Source organism: Bombina bombina, chromosome 4 (assembly GCF_027579735.1).
Source record: "Bombina bombina isolate aBomBom1 chromosome 4, aBomBom1.pri, whole genome shotgun sequence".
NCBI lineage: Eukaryota > Metazoa > Chordata > Amphibia > Anura > Bombinatoridae > Bombina > Bombina bombina.
In genome coordinates, this window is record NC_069502.1 from 156,166,639 (window position 1) to 156,187,921 (window position 21,283).

The 21,283-nt window shown below is 38.9% G+C and overlaps 1 protein-coding gene across 3 annotated transcripts in view; it reads left to right on the plus strand.

The window, feature by feature from the left end:
• The window catches only part of NBAS (NBAS subunit of NRZ tethering complex), a 1,903,611-nt gene that overhangs the window by 1,452,823 nt on the left and 429,505 nt on the right, over nt 1-21,283 (plus strand). For all 3 annotated transcript variants that reach the window (XM_053709663.1, XM_053709664.1, XM_053709665.1), the window contains one exon: nt 7,387-7,476. In XM_053709663.1, coding sequence (XP_053565638.1) covers nt 7,387-7,476 — 90 coding nt within the window. The remainder of the gene's footprint in view (nt 1-7,386; nt 7,477-21,283) is intronic.

Below are 21,283 nucleotides of genomic sequence, written 5' to 3' on the forward strand. Positions count from 1 at the left end.
CTCTTTATTGTACCAAAATGGGATACTTTTTGGCCTGTTTTCATCTGAAAATCTTAAACTCCTGAAAGTTCTTACTTTCAAGATGGAGACAACTGTTTACTTCTTCTAGTGCAGGCCGGTCAGTTTATGTCTACCTGAGACTTACAAGATGTTTATTTTATATATCTCTATACACAGGGATCATGTCAAGTTCCTTAGATTTTCTTTTCTAAACAAGCATTTTCAGTTTGTGGCCCTCTCTTTCAGTCTTGCTACAGCACCCAGACTGTTTACAAAGGTGCTGGGAGCTCTGCTGTGTGCAGTTTGAGCTCAAGGAATCTATAAATCTTTACTTGGACTAATTTCTGGTTCAGGCTCCTTCTTTTCATCAGTCTGTGTCTCACACTCAGTACTTCAGTTGTTTCAGAGTAAACATTTGTTTATTTTACTTATGTAGTAGGTGCCCTTAGAATCCTAATATTCCTTTTAATATGTAACAAAAACAAAAAAATAAATAAATAAAATGGCTCATTGAAAATATTTTTTTCAAACCTGAAAACTGTTACAATCCGCAAGTACAAACATTTAATACTATATAATGAATACCATGTTTCAATTGAATGATTGAGCTTCTTCAAAAACATGTATTATATAGTGTGTATTTATTAAATATTTCTCATTTTACTATAAAATGTATTTATCTCCCATACTTTCTGGTTGGTTTGTGTTTTTAATTCAGTGCCAATTCATTGAAAACAAGCTGTATTTAATTCTTGAGTAGAATGTGATATTGAGTTTTTTTGCTGCTGTATAAATTTATGTAAGAGCTATGTTTTTGAGTGCTTGGAAAGCGAAACAAAGCTATAGAAACCATTGGTTATTGTATTAATATTGCAGGTACAGTTTTATTCCAGGAGTCCGGATACAAAGAGATTTTTAAATTACTTTAATCTCATCTGAATACACAGTGTATTCTGCCTACATAAAGAAATCCTTAAAGAAAATAAAGATAAAAATGCTGCAGTCATTTGCATTCAAGCTGTAATGCAACTGCAAGTCCTTGCACATTCTAACTTGTTAGAGAGACTTGTTTACTTAAATTAAAACTTTGGATCCCTTGACATATCAAATATAATTAAGTATGGCATGGTAAATATATATATATTGTAAAAGTTTAAAATTCCAGTGAGTCAGCGACTAGATTCTTGTTTTATTTCTCCCTCATTTGTTGGACTTATACATTTTATTTATAACAGTGAAGATATATACTTCTTGAGAAACAATTTCACGTCAGTTCTTTATACTATGTCCAAAACATAAAGTGTCAGAAACACAGATATTCTTACTGAGAAGGTAGTTAATGAATTTGTGTGTGTGTCCCTGTGTATATGTGTGTGTGTGTGTGTGTGTATATATATATATATATATATATATATATAATCATAAATTTTAAAATAAGACAAACTATTTTAAGAAATGTCCACTTTAGATAATTTTTTATTACCTGCATAAATAAAATAAAAAAATGTGGTTTATATATTTTCTGAACAGTGGCCAATTTTCTTTTATTTTTTTGAGGGGGAGTCAGCTTACATAACCTGATGTGCAGGGCATAGGGCAAGGGACACTTTTTTTTCCTGAAGTATATCAGTCTTATCCCACCTAACAAGGTCAGTTCAGAACCGTAATACCAGGCAATTCTCCTCTGAACAAGGGAAATGGCAACCTCAGATGATCATTTCATCCTCCTTTGCAATATTTTACCACTTCTAGCTATGCTATTATTAAATGTCTGTCAACTGACCTAAATGAAGAACCACAGTGTACAATCACAATACAGGATGCGGCTACTAATATTTGTCTTGTAATATCTTTCTTAACTGAAGCTGCTGCAAATTTAAGGAAATTAATGCTATAGGTATGGTGGCAGCTAATTCTAGAAGAGCCCATAACTTTTTTACATGTGTGCAAATATACCTATTTTATATTTATATTGATAATTTACATTTAACATCCAGAGGGATATCATATAAATATATATAGAGAAATACCGCTGCTCAGCTGGGAGTTTGGCAGTGTACGCTATTGTGAGTAATGCATGCTGCATTATAGTAATCATAGTAACCAATTCGATATGAGCACGTTAATAGAAGCAAGCTCATTTCTGGTCTCTCTTTGTCATGGTCTACAAAACAAAACTCTTTCATAGAGAGAGTCAGCAAATCATAGTCATTAAGGTGACAACACTTCAACAAGAGGTCCACTTGTGGGGGCTAACAGGACCATACAGATATCCCCTTAACAGAAGGATTGTCCCTTTAAAAAGTGTCTTTTGGGAGGTGTGATCTTTGTACTTTGGATTTAAGAACATATAGTGGTTTATTTTTCTGAGCATCTCTACTGTATGTGACTGGATGACTTTGTAATGTGATGAACAATTTGGACTTATTTAATGCAATGTCAATACGTTTGATGATTGAATAAAGTTCTAGGAGAACATATTTCTTAAATAAGTAAACAGAACAGAACAGTGGATCATTATTTTGAGATATGACTTCTTTATATAAGTTGATGCACAGAATCAAGGGTCAAATTTCCATTTGTTGACTTGATCCAGTCTATTAAGAAATTACAGCAAGACACGTGGTTTATACTTAGCTTTATATTTTAGTGAACTAGTAAATATTCTGGTGCCTTCGACACATCTAGACTGCTATTAAAATTGCATGGTTTAATTTTAAAGGAGAAATGTGTTACAAACTATGTGGAGCAGGACCCATTTCTTTGCAATTTCATTTTGATTTTCTATTCCTGATATATTTGCTTCTGATCACATTGGAAGTATTCACCTCCAAGTCTGCTTTATTAGAAAGCACAAAATCACACACTTGAGAAATATGAAACCTAAGTTAGACTGTTTCCGCAGTAAGTAATCCTAGTGAGGAGAAGGCAGATTGCAGACGAAAACAGCAGCCAGTATAACAAATGAGACCTGGATTTGCTGCCTAATTGGTGCAGCTACCAGGAAGAAAATAGCTTATGCAGCTGGTTGTATTTCATTTGAGATACCCCAGATAAAGGAGCAGAGCTCTGTTGCACCTTATTGTTCAAATTATTGTTGCAGTTGTATCATTATGTATGTCTGGTCTGTAATCCCGATGAGGGTGAGGTTTTAAATTTTTGTGCTAGGAATTTACCTGTACAGATGGTGGTAAAATAACACAAACTTTGCAATACTGTGTTTTATTTTATTTTTTAAGAAAGCCTAACATAGTTATGAAACATATATTCAATGTGTTTTTATGTTGCTCAGCATACACAACTCAATTTATTGGTGGTCCCCCCCCCCTCATTCTTGTTTTACTTTCACACAGTATTCTTGGTATCTTTTTGTTTTATATCTGTTTTTTCTCCCTCACTTTTGTACTTCTGCATCAGAATTTTTTTTCTATACTAGAGATTCTCACTGCAGATATAGAGCCAGATTCTCTTAAGCTCTTTGGTCTGGGCAAGAGTCTGTAAGATGCCTCATCAGTATATTGGGACCCTTCTGGGAACTGTGTATCTTATTAAGGGGAGTTCAATAATATTCTTTATGTGAAGGAGACATACTTACTATATAGTGCTAAGTAAAATAAGCCGATCATTTTTCTCCATGTCGGCAAGTTTTATATTAGAAAGATATTAATAGTTTGGGCAATTTATGATTTAAATAGTTTGGGTGGTGCTATTTTTATTACATATGCTCAAATAAGGCATAACTAAAGTGTAGGTAGGTTGCAGCGACATTGGGCGGCAGATTAGGGGTTAATAAATATAATGTAGGTGGTGGCGATGTTGGAGGCAGCAGATTAGGGGTTCATAAATATAATGTAGGTGGTGGCGGTGTCCGGAGCGGCAGATTAGGGGTTAAAAATTTTATTTTAGTGTTTGCAATGCGGGAGTGCCTCGGTTTAGGGGTTAATAGGTAGTTTATGGGTGTTAGTGTGCTTTTTAGCACTTTAGTTATGAGTTTTATGCTACAGCTTTGTAGCGTAAAACCCATAACTACTGACTTTCAGTTTACAGTATGGATCTTGGCTGTATAGGCTCTACCGCTTACCTTTTGGCCTCTCAGGCAGACTCGTAATACCGGCGCTATGGAAGTCCCATTGAAAAAGGACTTTTTAAAGCTGTGGTAATTAAGTTGCGTTACGGCCAAAAAAGTGTGCGGTGCCCCTAAACCTGCAAGACTCGTAATACCAGCGATAGTGAAAAAGAGCCTTAACGCTGCTTTTTCACTCATACCGCAAAACTCGTAATCTAGCCGTAATTTAATTACTAAGCCCCCTAACCTAACACCCCCTATATCCCCAATACTAAGTTACACTTAAATAAAACCTAATTACAAAACAAAAATCTAAAATTACAAAAAATAAAAAACTCTACAATTACAGAAAAAAATAAACAAAATTATCAAAAATATTTTTTTTAACCTAATCCCTATGAAAATAAAAAAATTAAAAATTAAAACACCCCCTAAACTACCAATAGCCCTTAAAAGGGCCTTTTGTAGGACATTGCCCTAAGTTACACAACTTATTTGCATTTAAAAATTACTAAAAAATGTTATACCCTTACAAACATTGACACCTCGATTCCCGAACTTTTGAAAGAAATTACTGAATATGGCTCACTCTCTAATTTCCACCTTAACATCACAAAGTCAGAACTTCTTAATATAAATGCAACACAAGAACACATTCAATCCTTGGCTGCAGAATTTAAAATCCCAATAGCAACTACTAAACTTAAATATCTCGGCATATACCTTTCAGCGAACCCTCAAAACCTCTTTACATAAAATTATTTGTCTTTGAGGAAAGACATAATTAATGACCTATCTTCCTGGAAGAATAAATTATTGTCCTGGTTGTGGAAAATAGGAATAATCAAAATGAATATATTGCCTCGTATTTTATATGTCTTACAGACTGTTCCGGTTTCCCTACCTAGAGACTTTTTGCCCCATTTGCAAACAACATTTATATGGGCAGGGGTAAAACCTAGAATACCAAGGAAGACACTAGATCTTCCACGCGACAGAGGTGGGTTGGGTTTCCCTGATCTTGCTTTATACAGACGGGCTATACATTTGCAGAGACTGACCGAATGGTCACACAATACTACACAGAATCAGTGGGTCAGATTAGATGGACAGATCTTTTAACTTCACAATGTAGGCACTCTGGCCTGGGTACCCGCGCTGAAGCGCCCGGATTTGCTTAAAAAATACCATTTAGCTTCAGAAACACTACTTGAGTGGGACAGACTTATGGCTACTAGCACACATTTATCCTCTTTAGCCTCCCCGATGAAACCAATCATTGAGAATCCCAAACTGCCTTACTATGTGCTAAGTAGGCGCCTATGCGCTCCATATAGCCTAAGATCAGGCATTCTACACTTTGCATTAGAGAATGGCAGACTAAGCACACAACAAAATATGACAGAACGATTTGGGGCACTTTTCTCATCCTGGTTACGATACCATCAGTTAGCACATTTTTTGTCACATCATAGGCACAGAAATAATTTCAATAGGGACCTTACCGTTTGAGATACTGTGCACAAGTACTCATCCCCCAAAAAAATTTATATCAAAGTTATATAAGTTACTTTTAATTCCCCCTGACGTGCAGTTACCCTCTTACACTAGGGCCTGGAGCAAAGACCTTAACCATTTGATTGACGAGGAGGACTGGCTCAAGTCATTCAGACTAATAAGACGCTCCTCTGTTTCTGCTAGAGTACAGGAAATTCAACTTAAATTACAGACCAGGTGGTATTACACCCCAGCTAGATTGCATCTGATTTTTCGTTCAGCCAACGCTAAGTGTTGGAGAGGATGCGGGGAAGTAGGCACACTTTTGCACATCTGGTGGACATGGCCAAAGTTGACTAATTACTGGACGACAGTCTTAACAGATATATCGAGTAAACTGAACCTGCAAGTCCCAAACACACCTGAAACAATTTTATTTGTACATATTCCTGACACTAAACTTGATCACATATGTGCCCTCCTCCTGATCTTGCTCACAGGAGCTAAAATGCTTATTCCTAAAAAATGGAAAGCTAAGGATCCCCCAACACTCGATAAATGGCACTCCGCCGTCGAGGAGCTTTTAGTACTAGAAAGACTGCATTACCTTAAGAGCAACCAATTGGCAATGTATGAATTGATGATAGCAGCTTGGAACGCCGATCCACTTCGCCCCTCTGCTCCTGTAGATGATCGCATGAAGAGGAGCCTCCACGCCACCGAGGACCGCCGCTGTTTAACTTAGGGCAATGAGTAGTTTATTAATTTTTTTATTTTTTGGGGGGTTGAGTGGGTGGGGGGGGTTTACTGTTTGGGGGTAATTGGTAATTTGTTTAGGTAAAAGAGCTGTTTAACTTAGGGTAATGCCCTACAAAAGCCCTTTTAAGGGCTATTGGTAGTTTAGTATTAGATTAGGGGGTGATTTTCTTTTTGGGGGGATTTTTTATAGGGTTATTAGTTTAGGTTTACATTTTTTATTTTGGATAACTTTGTTTATTTTTTTCTGTAATTTTACATTGTGCATTTTTTACACTGTATTATGCATTGTTTAATAGGTTTATTAAGCAATAACTTGTCAGTGTGTCATTTTTTTCATGGCTGACCCCAGCTAATTTTGTGTTTATCCTCCAGAAAAGATTTTAAACACATAATTAAAATCATATCAATGTAAATAAAGTAAACATTCATGATTCAGGTAGATTGTGTAGTTTTAAGAGAACTTTTTATTCCCTTCTTTTGTCATTGGCTCATCACGTGTTCAGCTGTGCCTCATTAGTGCTGCTCTGGAGCTGACTTTAACTATGTGTTTAACATGGTTATATGCAAGCTATATTGCAATTATACACAGAGCATTTCCTTTTTTACACTTTTATATCCCTTTAAAGTCACACTGTGGAGCAGCAAGTCTGGCAGCTCCTGGGCTGGGGATTGTTGCCTATGTTCATCAGCAGATCATGGTTGGCTTGTCTGAGAAAGGGAAGTGTTCTTGATTAAACGTTTCAGAAGAGGAGGGTCTGGAATCCTGTGTTTATCTGTCTGTCTATATGTCTATAAGTCTGTCTGTCTAGATATATACATACAGTTCATATGTCTGTATATGAAAGGAGGCTAGGTTTTCAGAAGACAGACAGCTCATTAATCATTTAAACACCAGTAAGTTCCTCAAAACCACATTGGACATTATAGCTGATTGCACATATTTACATTTTGTTTTGTGTGCTTCTGGTTAGTAAGTGTGCTAAATATAATGGTATTTAACATAGCCATATTGTAAGTCATTATAAGGGCAGAATGAATTAATGTTACTTTTGTTTCCTTTTTAGTGGAAAGAACCCAGACACGTATAATATTAAAGAACCTTTAAAGGTCCTGGAAAGCATTGTGAGTGAAGTACATCAGAGCACCGAGAGAGGGTAAGAATGTTTTTTCAAGTAACTTACTGCATGGTAAAATAAATTGTTTCAGAAGCTTATATATATCATACGGAATAGATCTAGATAACTTGTTAGAACAAATAACTAACATAATAGATCATACTGTGTTTTAATTCCAAGCTATATTTTGGACCTAAGCCTTAAGGTATTTATCTTAATAGCTAATTTGTGAGTTTTTCAGTCCTGGTATTACTTTACTGTTTCTGCTTAATCGAAAAGCACGAGCCATTGAGTAAATATTCTTACCTTTATAACTCACATTTTTTTTATGTATTTTCTCTAGGGATATTTCAGTTATATTGGGTATTATTAACCACTTCACACTATTAGGACGTTTCATGCCATCCTAACAGCACTGGGATTTAACGCCATTAGGACGGCATGGAAAGTCCTACCTTATACGGCGTCCTGCAGCCTCCCCCTTTGAAGAAAGCAGGAATCTGTCTGGGGGCGTGCCTAGCAGCTTAGGCAGTCCCCCATGATCCAATCCCAGCTTTAAAATCACACAATCGCATTGAAGATCGCATGATTTCATTTTTCAAGCAAATGTTTACATCGGAAACTTCATTCCAATGTTAAACATTTTCTCTAGGCATGAGAGGTTAAAGGTAAATTGAACACTTAATAGATTTTGTGCACCTCCCTCTAATTATTTTTGCTGCTATTTTGGAACGTATGTTGCACTGCAGGCATCTGAAGGAGAGTTTTTTAACTTGCGGCATTCATGACTAGAGAGAGCTGGAAATAACATTAATACTATTTTCATACAATGTATTTAGTGCTTAATGTCCCTTTAATGATATTAGCTGCATATACCAATTTATTGTTAATGGGACATTAAACCCAATTTTTTTCTTTCATGATTTAGAAAGGACATGCAATTTTAACAACTTTCTCATTGACTTCCATCATCTAATGTGCTTCATTCTCTTGATATCCTTTGCTGAAAAGCATATCTAGATAGGCTCAGTAGCTGCTGATTGGTGGCTGCACATATATGTCCCGTGTGATTGCCTCACCCGTGTGCATTGCTATTTCTTTAACAAAGGATATCTAAAAAATGAAACACATTGGAATGCTGTTTAAAATTGTATTCTCTATCTAAATTATGAAGAACATTTTTGGGTTTAATGTCCCTTTAAGGTTCACTACTCAGGAACTTTTTATTAATTACCTTGTATAATGAATTATATATTTAAACAGTGTTGTTATTTTATTTATTGTGGTATTTAGAGGGGGGTTTTCCTTCATTTTTATATTAGTACTTTTATTTTACAATTTAAAAACTGAACTTAAAATGATGTTTTATTTAGTTTGTAAGTTCTTGTTTTTGGTGCCACAGCATTAAAAAATATTAAATGCGTAAAGGGTTATATGATACATGTACAGAATTTTAGATTGAATTATATATTTATTCTACTTGTTGTGTTATCGTTTATATGTTTCTGCCCTGCAGTTTTATAGAGCACAAAATTTATGAACCTTGCTTTTCTTATTAAATTAGATTGTCCTAAATTGACAGCTCCCCTAAGATATCCTGTTTTTAAATATATTTTATGACTATTCCTTTACGTTGTAGATTTCTGATAGTGATTTTTAAGTTGAAGGGGGCAGATTTATTTCCTAACATTTTCCACAATTAATGTCAGCTACATACAGTATTTTCCTTATCAATGAAATGATCTAGATTAGATTCTACAATCTTGTAAAACTGTTGCACTGATGACAAAGGCTGACAAACGTTGTCCATCCACGCTGGATTGAACCATTTAAACGGGAATTATTAATTTTATTACTAAGGTAATTTCAGGATACAGGAAACATATTAGAGTAACCTAAAACGCATTAACAGCAGATTTTAGTTTTATATCTTATAGTTCAGATAATAAAAAATTAAAGTGAGATTTTGTTAAAGGGACAAGAAACCCCGCAATTTTCTTTCATGATTCGGATAGAACATACAAATTTAATCAACTTTCCAATTTACTTCTATTATCAAATTTGCTTCAATCTCTTGTTATCCTTTGCTGAAGAAACAGCATTTTTTTCAATACTATTTGATTCTTGTAAGTTTAATTTCTCCAACATAGGTGTGTCCGGTCCACGGCGTCATCCTTACTTGTGGGATATTCTCTTCCCCAACAGGAAATGGCAAAGAGCCCAGCAAAGCTGGTCACATGATCCCTCCTAGGCTCCGCCTACCCCAGTCATTCTCTTTGCCGTTGTACAGGCAACATCTCCACGGAGATGGCTTAGAGTTTTTTAGTGTTTAACTGTAGTTTTTCATTATTCAATCAAGAGTTTGTTATTTTCAAATAGTGCTGGTACGTACTATTTACTCAGAAACAGAAAAGAGATGAAGAATTCTGTTTGTATGAGGAAAATGATTTTAGCAACCGTAACTAAAATCCATGGCTGTTCCACACAGGACTGTTGAGAGCATTAACTTCAGTTGGGGGAACAGTTTGCAGTCCTTTGCTGCTTGAGGTATGACACATTCTAACAAGACGATGTAATGCTGGAAGCTGTCATTTTCCCTATGGGATCCGGTAAGCCATGTTTATTACGATTGTAAATAAGGGCTTCACAAGGGCTTATTTAGACTGTAGACATTTTTTGGGCTAAATCGATTGATATTAACACTTATTTAGCCTTGAGGAATCATTTATTCTGGGTATTTTGATATAATTATATCGGCAGGCACTGTTTTAGACACCTTATTCTTTAGGGGCTTTCCCAAAGCATAGGCAGAGTCTCATTTTCGCGCCGGTGTTGCGCACTTGTTTTTGAGAGGCATGGCATGCAGTCGCATGTGAGAGGAGCTCTGATACTGATAAAAGACTTCTGAAGGCATCATTTGGTATCGTATTCCCCTTGGGTTTGGTTGGGTCTCAGCAAAGCAGATACCAGGGACTGTAAAGGGGTTAAAGCTTAAAACGGCTCCGGTTCCGTTATTTTAAGGGTTAAAGCTTCCAAAATTGGTGTGCAATATTTTCAAGGCTTTAAGACACTGTGGTGAAAGTTTGGTGAATTTTGAACAATTCCTTCATGTTTTTTCGCAATTGCAGTAATAAAGTGTGTTCAGTTTAAAATTTAAAGTGACAGTAACGGTTTTATTTCAAAACGTTTTTTGTACTTTCTTATCAAGTTTATGCCTGTTTAACATGTCTGAACTACCAGATAGACTGTGTTCTGAATGTGGGGAAGCCAGAATTCCTATTCATTTAAATAAATGTGATTTATGTGATAATGACAATGATGCCCAAGATGATTCCTCAAGTGAGGGGAGTAAGCATGGTACTGCATCATTCCCTCCTTCGTCTACACGAGTCTTGCCCACTCAGGAGGCCCCTAGTACATCTAGCGCGCCAATACTCCTTACTATGCAACAATTAACGGCTGTAATGGATAATTCTGTCAAAAACATTTTAGCCAAAATGAACCCTTGTCAGCGTAAGCGTGGATGCTCTGTTTTAGTTACTGAAGAGCATGACGACGCTGATATTAATATCTCTGAAGGGCCCCTAACCCAATCTGAGGGAGCCAGGGAGGTTTTGTCTGAGGGAGAAATTACTGATTTAGGGAACATTTCTCAGCAGGCTGAATCTGATGTGATTACTTTTAAATTTAAATTGGAACATCTCCGCATTTTGCTTAAGGAGGTATTATCCACTCTGGATGATTGTGAAAATTTGGTCATCCCAGAGAAACTATGTAAAATGGACAAGTTCCTAGAGGTGCCGGGGCTCCCAGAAGCTTTTCCTATACCCAAGCGGGTGGCGGACATTGTTAATAAAGAATGGGAAAGGCCCGGTATTCCTTTCGTCCCTCCCCCCATATTTAAAAAATTGTTTCCTATGGTCGACCCCAGAAAGGACTTATGGCAGTCAGTCCCCAAGGTCGAGGGAGCGGTTTCTACTTTAAACAAACGCACCACTATTCCCATAGAGGATAGTTGTGCTTTCAAAGATCCTATGGATAAAAAATTAGAAGGTTTGCTTAAAAAGATGTTTGTTCAGCAGGGTTACCTTCTACAACCCATTTCATGCATTGTCCCTGTCACTACAGCCGCATATTTCTGGTTTGATGAACTGATTAAGGTGCTCGATAGTGACTCTCCTCCTTATGAGGAGATTATGGACAGAGTCAATGCTCTCAAATTGGCTAATTCTTTCACTCTAGACGCCTCTTTGCAATTGGCTAAGTTAGCGGCTAAGAATTCTGGGTTTGCTATTGTGGCGCGCAGAGCGCTTTGGTTGAAATCTTGGTCGGCTGATGCGTCTTCCAAGAACAAGCTACTAAACATTCCTTTCAAGGGGAAAACGCTGTTTGGTCCTGACTTGAAAGAGATTATCTCTGATATCACTGGGGGTAAGGGCCATGCCCTTCCTCAGGATCGGCCTTTCAAGGCAAAAAATAGACCTAATTTTCGTCCCTTTCGTAAAAACGGACCAGCCCAAGGTGCTACGTCCTCTAAGCAAGAGGGTAATACTTCTCAGGCCAAGCCAGCTTGGAGACCAATGCAAGGCTGGAACAAGGGAAAGCAGGCAAAGAAACCTGCCACTGCTACCAAGACAGCATGAAATATCGGCCCCCGATCCGGGACCGGATCTGGTGGGGGGCAGACTCTCTCTCTTCGCTCAGGCTTGGGCAAGAGATGTTCTGGATCCTTGGGCGCTAGAAATAGTCTCCCAGGGTTATCTTCTGGAATTCAAGGGACTTCCCCCAAGGGGAAGGTTCCACAGGTCTCAGTTGTCTTCAGACCACATAAAAAGACAGGCGTTCTTACATTGTGTAGAAGACCTGTTAAAAATGGGAGTGATTCATCCTGTTCCATTGAGAGAACAAGGGATGGGGTTCTACTCCAATCTGTTCATAGTTCCCAAAAAAGAGGGAACGTTCAGACCAATCCTAGATCTCAAGATCTTAAACAAATTTCTCAAGGTCCCATCTTTCAAGATGGAAACCATTCGAACTATCCTTCCTTCCATCCAGGAAGGTCAATTCATGACCACGGTGGATTTAAAGGATGCGTATCTACATATTCCTATCCACAAGGAACATCATCGGTTCCTAAGGTTTGCATTCCTGGACAAACATTACCAGTTCGTGGCGCTTCCTTTCGGATTAGCCACTGCTCCAAGGATTTTCACAAAGGTACTAGGGTCCCTTCTAGCTGTGCTAAGACCAAGGGGCATTGCAGTTGTACCTTACCTGGACGACATTCTGATTCAAGCGTCGTCCCTCCCTCGAGCAAAGGCTCACACGGACATCGTCCTGGCCTTTCTCAGATCGCACGGCTGGAAAGTGAACGTGGAAAAGAGTTCTCTATCCCCGTCAACAAGGGTTCCCTTCTTGGGAACAATTATAGACTCCTCAGAAATGAGGATTTTTCTAACAGAGGCCAGAAAGACAAAGCTTCTGGACTCTTGTCGAATACTTCATTCCGTTCCTCTTCCTTCCGTAGCTCAGTGCATGGAAGTGATCGGGTTGATGGTAGCGACAATGGACATAGTTCCTTTTGCGCGCATTCATCTAAGACCATTACAACTGTGCATGCTCAGTCAGTGGAATGGGGACTATACAGACTTGTCTCCAAAGATACAAGTAAATCAGAGGACCAGAGACTCACTCCGTTGGTGGCTGTCCCTGGACAACCTGTCACGAGGGATGACATTCCACAGACCAGAGTGGGTCATTGTCACGACCGACGCCAGTCTGATGGGCTGGGGCGCGGTCTGGGGATCCCTGAAAGCTCAGGGTCTTTGGTCTCGGGAAGAATCTCTTCTACCGATAAATATTCTGGAACTGAGAGCGATATTCAATGCTCTCAAGGCTTGGCCTCAGCTAGCGAGGACCAAGTTCATACGGTTTCAATCAGACAACATGACGACTGTTGCGTACATCAACCATCAGGGGGGAACAAGGAGTTCCCTAGCGATGGAAGAAGTGACCAAGATTATTCTATGGGCGGAGTCTCACTCCTGCCACCTGTCTGCTATCCACATCCCGGGAGTGGAAAATTGGGAAGCGGATTTTCTGAGTCGTCAGACATTGCATCCGGGGGAGTGGGAACTCCATCCGGAAATCTTTGCCCAAGTCACTCAACTTTGGGGCATTCCAGACATGGATCTGATGGCCTCTCGTCAGAACTTCAAAGTTCCTTGCTACGGGTCCAGATCCAGGGATCCCAAGGCGGCTCTAGTGGATGCACTAGTAGCACCTTGGACCTTCAAACTAGCTTATGTGTTCCCGCCGTTTCCTCTCATCCCCAGGCTGGTAGCCAGGATCAATCAGGAGAGGGCGTCGGTGATCTTGATAGCTCCTGCGTGGCCACGCAGGACTTGGTATGCAGATCTGGTGAATATGTCATCGGCTCCACCTTGGAAGCTACCTTTGAGACGAGACCTTCTTGTTCAGGGTCCGTTCGAACATCCGAATCTGGTTTCACTCCAGCTGACTGCTTGGAGATTGAACGCTTGATTTTATCGAAGCGAGGTTTCTCAGATTCTGTTATCGATACTCTCGTTCAGGCCAGAAAGCCTGTAACTAGAAAGATTTACCACAAAATTTGGAAAAAATATATCTGTTGGTGTGAATCTAAAGGATTCCCTTGGGACAAGGTTAAGATTCCTAGGATTCTATCCTTCCTTCAAGAAGGATTGGAAAAAGGATTATCGGCAAGTTCCCTGAAGGGACAGATTTCTGCCTTGTCGGTGTTACTTCACAAAAAACTGGCAGCTGTGCCAGATGTTCAAGCCTTTGTTCAGGCTCTGGTTAGAATCAAGCCTGTTTACAAACCTTTGACTCCTCCTTGGAGTCTCAATCTAGTTCTTTCAGTTCTTCAGGGGGTTCCGTTTGAACCCTTACATTCCGTTGATATTAAGTTATTATCTTGGAAAGTTTTGTTTTTAGTTGCAATTTCTTCTGCTAGAAGAGTTTCAGAATTATCTGCTCTGCAGTGTTCTCCTCCTTATCTGGTGTTCCATGCAGATAAGGTGGTTTTACGTACTAAACCTGGTTTTCTTCCAAAAGTTGTTTCTAACAAAAACATTAACCAGGAGATTATCGTACCTTCTCTGTGTCCGAAACCAGTTTCAAAGAAGGAACGCTTGTTGCACAATTTGGATGTTGTTCGCGCTCTAAAATTCTATTTAGATGCTACAAAGGATTTTAGACAAACATCTTCCCTGTTTGTTGTTTATTCAGGTAAAAGGAGAGGTCAAAAAGCAACTTCTACCTCTCTCTCTTTTTGGATTAAAAGCATCATCAGATTGGCTTACGAGACTGCCGGACGGCAGCCTCCCGAAAGAATCACGGCTCATTCCACTAGGGCTGTGGCTTCCACATGGGCCTTCAAGAACGAGGCTTCTGTTGATCAGATATGTAGGGCAGCGACTTGGTCTTCACTGCACACTTTTACCAAATTTTACAAGTTTGATACTTTTGCTTCTTCTGAGGCTATTTTTGGGAGAAAGGTTTTGCAAGCCGTGGTGCCTTCCATTTAGGTGACCTGATTTGCTCCCTCCCTTCATCCGTGTCCTAAAGCTTTGGTATTGGTTCCCACAAGTAAGGATGACGCCGTGGACCGGACACACCTATGTTGGAGAAAACAGAATTTATGTTTACCTGATAAATTTCTTTCTCCAACGGTGTGTCCGGTCCACGGCCCGCCCTGGTTTTTTAATCAGGTCTGATAATTTATTTTCTTTAACTACAGTCACCACGGTACCATATGGTTTCTCCTATGCTATTATTCCTCCTTAACGTCGGTCGAATGACTGGGGTAGGCGGAGCCTAGGAGGGATCATGTGACCAGCTTTGCTGGGCTCTTTGCCATTTCCTGTTGGGGAAGAGAATATCCCACAAGTAAGGATGACGCCGTGGACCGGACACACCGTTGGAGAAAGAAATTTATCAGGTAAACATAAATTCTGTTTTTTACTTTCCTATACCTTTAAGTGTAAAAAAAATTAGTAAAACACACACACATACACACATATATATATATATATATATATACACACACATACACTGTATATATATAATATATATATATATATATATATATATATATATATATATATATATATATATATATATACTGTGTGTGTGTGTGTGTGTGTGTGTATGTATGTATACTGTGTGTGTGTATATGTATATATATATATATATATATATATATATATCCACTCTAATGACCTAAAATTACCCCCTTTGCTTGCACTTTGTAAGGTAGAAGAATAGTTATAAATTCTTAAAGTTTATTAATTCAAAGTTGTCCTTGAAGATCAAACTTTCTCTGTTGGTTTATACATGACAGTGGAATTTATTTAAAAGTTCTTTGTTTGTATTTCCTGGGAATGAAACACATTTTACAATTGAGGCTGGGAGAATAGATTTAGCTATACCTGTATTAACCTTTCTTAGTGAAAGGAGTAACATGATTTTGTTATTTTAAGGGACAATCAACTCCAGAATTTATGTTGTCTAAAAAGATAATCCCTTTATTATCCATTCCCCAGTTTTACATAACAAACAGTTATAATTATACACGTTTTACTTCTGTAATTACCTTGTATCTAAGCCTCTGCAGACTGCCCCCTTATTTCAGTTCATTTGACAGACTTGCATTTTAGCCAATCAGTGCTCATTCCTCGATAAATTCATGTGCATGAGCTCAATGTTATCTATATGAAACACATGAACTAATGCCCTCTAGTGTTGAAAAACTGTCAAAATGCTTTCAGTTTAGAGGTGGCATTCAAGGTCTAAGAAATTTGCATTTAAACCTCCTCAGTTTAGCTTTCAACTAAGAATACCAAGAGAACAAAGCAAAATTAGTGATAAAAGTAAATTGGAAAGTTGTTTAAAATTACATGCCCTACCCCCTTTTTTATTTTTTTATTATTGGGTTGTTGTTTGGGACGGGTGGCGTTAATAAATAGAGCTAAAATTCAGCTGAAGAGCTTGATAAGCAATGAACTAGAAGAGCTAGGGCTTAATCTATATCAATATTATTTTTTCTTTATTGTTTTTTTTTTTATTATTTTTATTATTCACTGTTAATTAAGATAGGTTGAATCAGCTTATATCATTAAGACAGTCAAGGTCGATTGTAGACTAATTTCTGTTAAATGCTTAAATCGCGTCCTGCACGGCGCAAACAAATTGTTGAGGTCGATTGTAGACCATTTCTTGTTAAATGTTTAAATCGCGTCTTGCACAGCGTAAACAAAATGTTGGAAGTTATTTTTGCTGAATAAAATAAAAAAAAAAGAAATAAAAAAAAATTAAAAAAAAATTACATGCCCTATTTGAATCATGAAAGTTTTTTTTGGACTTAACTGTCCCTTTAATGTTAGCGCAAATGTGAAAACTGAGGGTGAGAAAAGCATAGAAATCACCAAAGATGGTGCTATTACACACCAAATAGTATGTCCTCCGATTATTTATTATGTTTAGTTTTGTTGTGATCTGTTATATTGTTAGCACATAATTGTTTGTTCAAAAAGTTGGAAACTTTATTATAATGTATTTTTTGCTTTGCTTCTCACATTACTCTTGTCAAATTTATCATTGGTGCCTATCCTTGTGTCTCACGTAACAGGTAGAAACTTCAAAGATGTCATTAGGGCTTATTTCATACATGTTAAGTCATATTTATTTCATTAATTTTTTAAGTGTTTTGCTGCAAAATGGTATTACTTATTGTTCTTGTATGAATTCTAAAATTATCAGCAATGTTCAGCATTAAAAATACACACCTATATATAAAATCCAGGAATATTTACAAGAAAATGTAAAAAAAAAAAAAAAAAGCTTTCTCTTTGTCTTAATCATTTAATTTATCTTATCTGCATATGAATCATATTGTAAATACTACATAGGAAGCTTTAGTGTTAGGCAAAATAGGCGTCCGCCTAAGGCCTCTCAGAAGCTAGATATTCTAAACCTCACAGCCTCTTACACAACTGCAAGTTCTCTGGTTGTCAAGTGCAGACTCTCCTCATTACCCTCCCCCTTCTGCCCACTCCTGTGAGGTGCTATCAGCTTTAGCATACTCAGGAGACAGATTGGACATATACAACAATAAACATGTAAAAGGGGAAGGGGGGATTGCACTTTAAGCATTTTAACCCCTGCAACCAGAGGTCTTATGTTCTCTGTCTCCTCCGTCCTTTCTCTCACACTCTCACCTCTCATCTACTTCTTTCTTTGCTCTTTTCTTTCTCACTTCCCTCTTTTCTCTCCCACTTCCCTCTTTTCTCTCCTTCCCTCTTCTATCCCTCCTATTGCCACTCCTTTGTCTCTCTCCGATCTTTCTCTTATTTCTCTCACAAGCTTCACTTTTCTTCCCTCTCCTTTCTCTTATTACTTCCCCTATATTCACTTTCTTCTCTCATTTCAATCTCTCTACCCCTCCTCTCACTTCAATCCCCCTCTCCCCTTTCTCCCATCCCACTCTTCCTCCTCTCTCCCCCTCTTTTCTCATCTCTCTCTACATTTTTCTCTTCTGACTCTATTTCAACTTCATCTCTCTTTCTCCCTCTCTTGTTCTTACTTTTGTTTTTCTTTCCACACTCTGCTTTCTCTTCCCTAGACTAGTTTGTCTACTCCCGTTCTCTGTCACTTTTCTTTTACCTCCTATCTCTCCTCTTTGTCTCTCCCTTCTTGATCCACTCTGTCTTTTCTCTCACTACCTTCTACAACCATTCTCTTTTCCTTTTTTAACTCTCCTTCATACACACTCTATTTTCTCTCTTCTCTCTCACCCTTCCACCTCTCCGTTCAATTATTTCTTCTTTCTCTTTGTTTCTCCTTCCACTCTTTCTCAACATGCTCTTTTTTTCTCTCTTTTTCTTGCACTATTATTGAGAGACTTCATACATTAATAGACCAAAATATAAATTATTATCTAAAATTAAATGAAAAAGAAAAAAGAGGGAAAAGTTTTGTACGCAACCAGGTATACAATACAGTACAGTCAAAATGAAACATAAGAGAAGCCTCATATTTTGCCTAAGGACTCACCAACTCTAGAGCCGCCTCTGAAGATAAATGTATTATTCACTTTTTATATAGAATTTTGAATCACTGAGTAATGTAACACTTTTCTGTGGAGGATGGAATATTACATCAGAGATTTTCTAGATAGATAGGTAGACAAATGGATAGATATACACTACACCTTTAATGCTTAAAATAATTGTATACCAATACTTGACACCAGTGGGCAATACTGGGCAATACATTTGGCAGAAAGGGAAACACTAATATATATTTTCACACAAAATTCTTTATTATACTGAAAAAAAACATTGCAGCCCAAATATTATTTATTTTTAAGTGCACAATTCTGGTTTCATTTAAAAAAAAAAAATTTATCCAGTCCTGAAATAATATGCATTCCTTTCCTAAGATATGGTGAGCCCATGGCTTGAGTAATTACTGTTGGGAATATAACTCCTGGTCAGCAGGAGGAGGCAAAGAGCACCACAGTTAAACAGCTAAGTATCACTTTCCGGGTGTGGCCCCTTTAACTTCCTCTTTCTTGACCGGCGGTTGCAGGATACAAAGTGTTTTCCCTGTGGTCCGGGTCATAGGAGGTGGTAAGTGCCCCGGCCATTGGGGTATAAAGGTGCCATTTAATTTCTATCTAGTCTGTATTAAAGGCGCAATCTATGGAGGACTCTATGTTAGAGGGTACTCCCCCTTTAATCAAATCTAATACCTGTGTTTATTGTGAGGAGGTTCCGGTGGATCCACCTGCTCAACTATGTTCCGCATGCTTTGATAAAATTGCAATATCTAAAAATAATATGATTTTTAGTACAACTGAGCCGTCCACCTCTGAGGGTTCTCCGTCCCGTGAGGTGCGTTCCCTACATTTATCTCCGATTACACATGCAGCTCCCCAGGGCACTACTAATCCTCCTGTGGGAGGGGCCCTTTGGCCCCCAGAATTCGCTGAACAGTTACAGACGGCGGTCTCTGCGGCCTTCAATGCCTTACCACGCCCTGCTAAGTGCAAGCAAAAGGTGAAACATAGATATACATCTCAGGGGTCATCTCCTCCGTTGGATGTCTCTGATAGATTATCTGCTGATGAAGACGACTCAGACTCTTCGGAGGACGCTCTCTCTGGGTCGGAATCAGTAATTTCTAGACCTCCGGCTGCGGAGGAGCTAGACTTTGTTGAAACAGGTGCTTGCTACGTTAGAGATTCTAGAACCAAAACTACCGGAGGACCCTTCAATCCCTAAACTAGATAGGGTTTGCGAGGACAGGGTGGTGCCTCAGACCTTCCCGGTCCCCGTTAAGATAGCTAATATTATTAAGAACGAATGGGAGAAACTTGGCCCATCCTTTTCTCCCTCTAATGTTCCCCATTCCGGACTCTCAGCTTGAGCTGTGGGGGGGCCATCCCTAAGGTGGATGGTGCTATGTCCACGCTCGCTTAGCGCACATTTATCCCGCTCAAAGATAGCTCTTCGTTCAAGGAGCCCATGGATAAAAAATTGGAATCCATGTTGAGAAAGATGTTTCAGCTCACAGGGTTCGTTTTTCAAACCGGCAGTGGCGGTCGCTGCGGTGGCTGGGGTTGCTACCTACTGGTGTGACGCTCTATCAGCTATGGTCAAGGTGGAGACTCACCTCAAGGAGATACAAGAACGAATTAAGGCCTTAAGGGTAGCTAATTCATCTGTGATGCAAATATGCAGATTATTTGCCTGAATGCCAAGACATCAGGTTTTTCTGTTCTAGCCCGTAGAGCTCTGTGTTTAAAGTCATGGTCTGCTGACATGACTTCTAAGTCTAGATTACTATCTCTCCCCTTTCAGGGGACAGTTATTTTTCGTCCGGGTCTGGACTCTTTTATATTCATGGTCACAGGAAGCTTTCCTACCGCAGGATAAGAAGAATAAGCCTAAGGGGTCTACTTTTCGTCCCTTTCGTTCGAACAAGTCCCAACGCCAGCATCCTGCCACGAAACCCGAGCAGTCCAAGGGATCTTGGAAACCTGCTCAATCTTGGAACAAAGCCAAGCAGAACAAGAAGCCTGCCGAGACAAAATCGGCATGAAGGGGCGACCCCCGATCCGTCTCTAGATCGCGTAGGGGGCAGACTATCTCTTGTTCCAGAGGCCTGGATGAGAGACGTTCAGGACCCTTGGGTTCTCAAGGTCATCACCCAGGGTTACAGGATAGGGTTCAAGACTTATCTGCCCAGGGGCAAATTCCTCCTGTCAAACTTATCACCAAGAGAAGAGAGACGCCTTTCTAGAGTGTGTAAGGGATCTTTTCTCTCTCTGAGTAATTGTTCCAGTACCTCTGGCAGAAATAGGCCGATTCTAGACCTAAAGTGCCTAAACAAGTTTCTGTCGGTCCCATCTTTCAGGATGGTGACGATCGGGTCTATTCTGCCCCTAGTTCAAGAGGGACAGTTCATGACTACAATTGATTTGAAGGATGCTTACCTTCACGTGCCAATCCACATGGATCACTTCAGGTTCCTAAGATTTGCATTTCTGGACCAACAATTACAGTTTGTGGCTCTACAGTTTGGCCTGGCGAGAGCCAGATGTTTTGCAGTGGCACCTTATCTAGACAACATCCTGGTACAGGCTCCTTCCTACAGTCTCACAGAAGACCATTCGAGGACTCTTCTTCTTATCCTTTGATCCCACGGATGGAAGATAAATATAGGAAAGATTCCCTGGTTCCCAGCAACAGAGTGGAATTTCTGGGCACGATTATAGATTCCATGTCGATGAAGATATTCC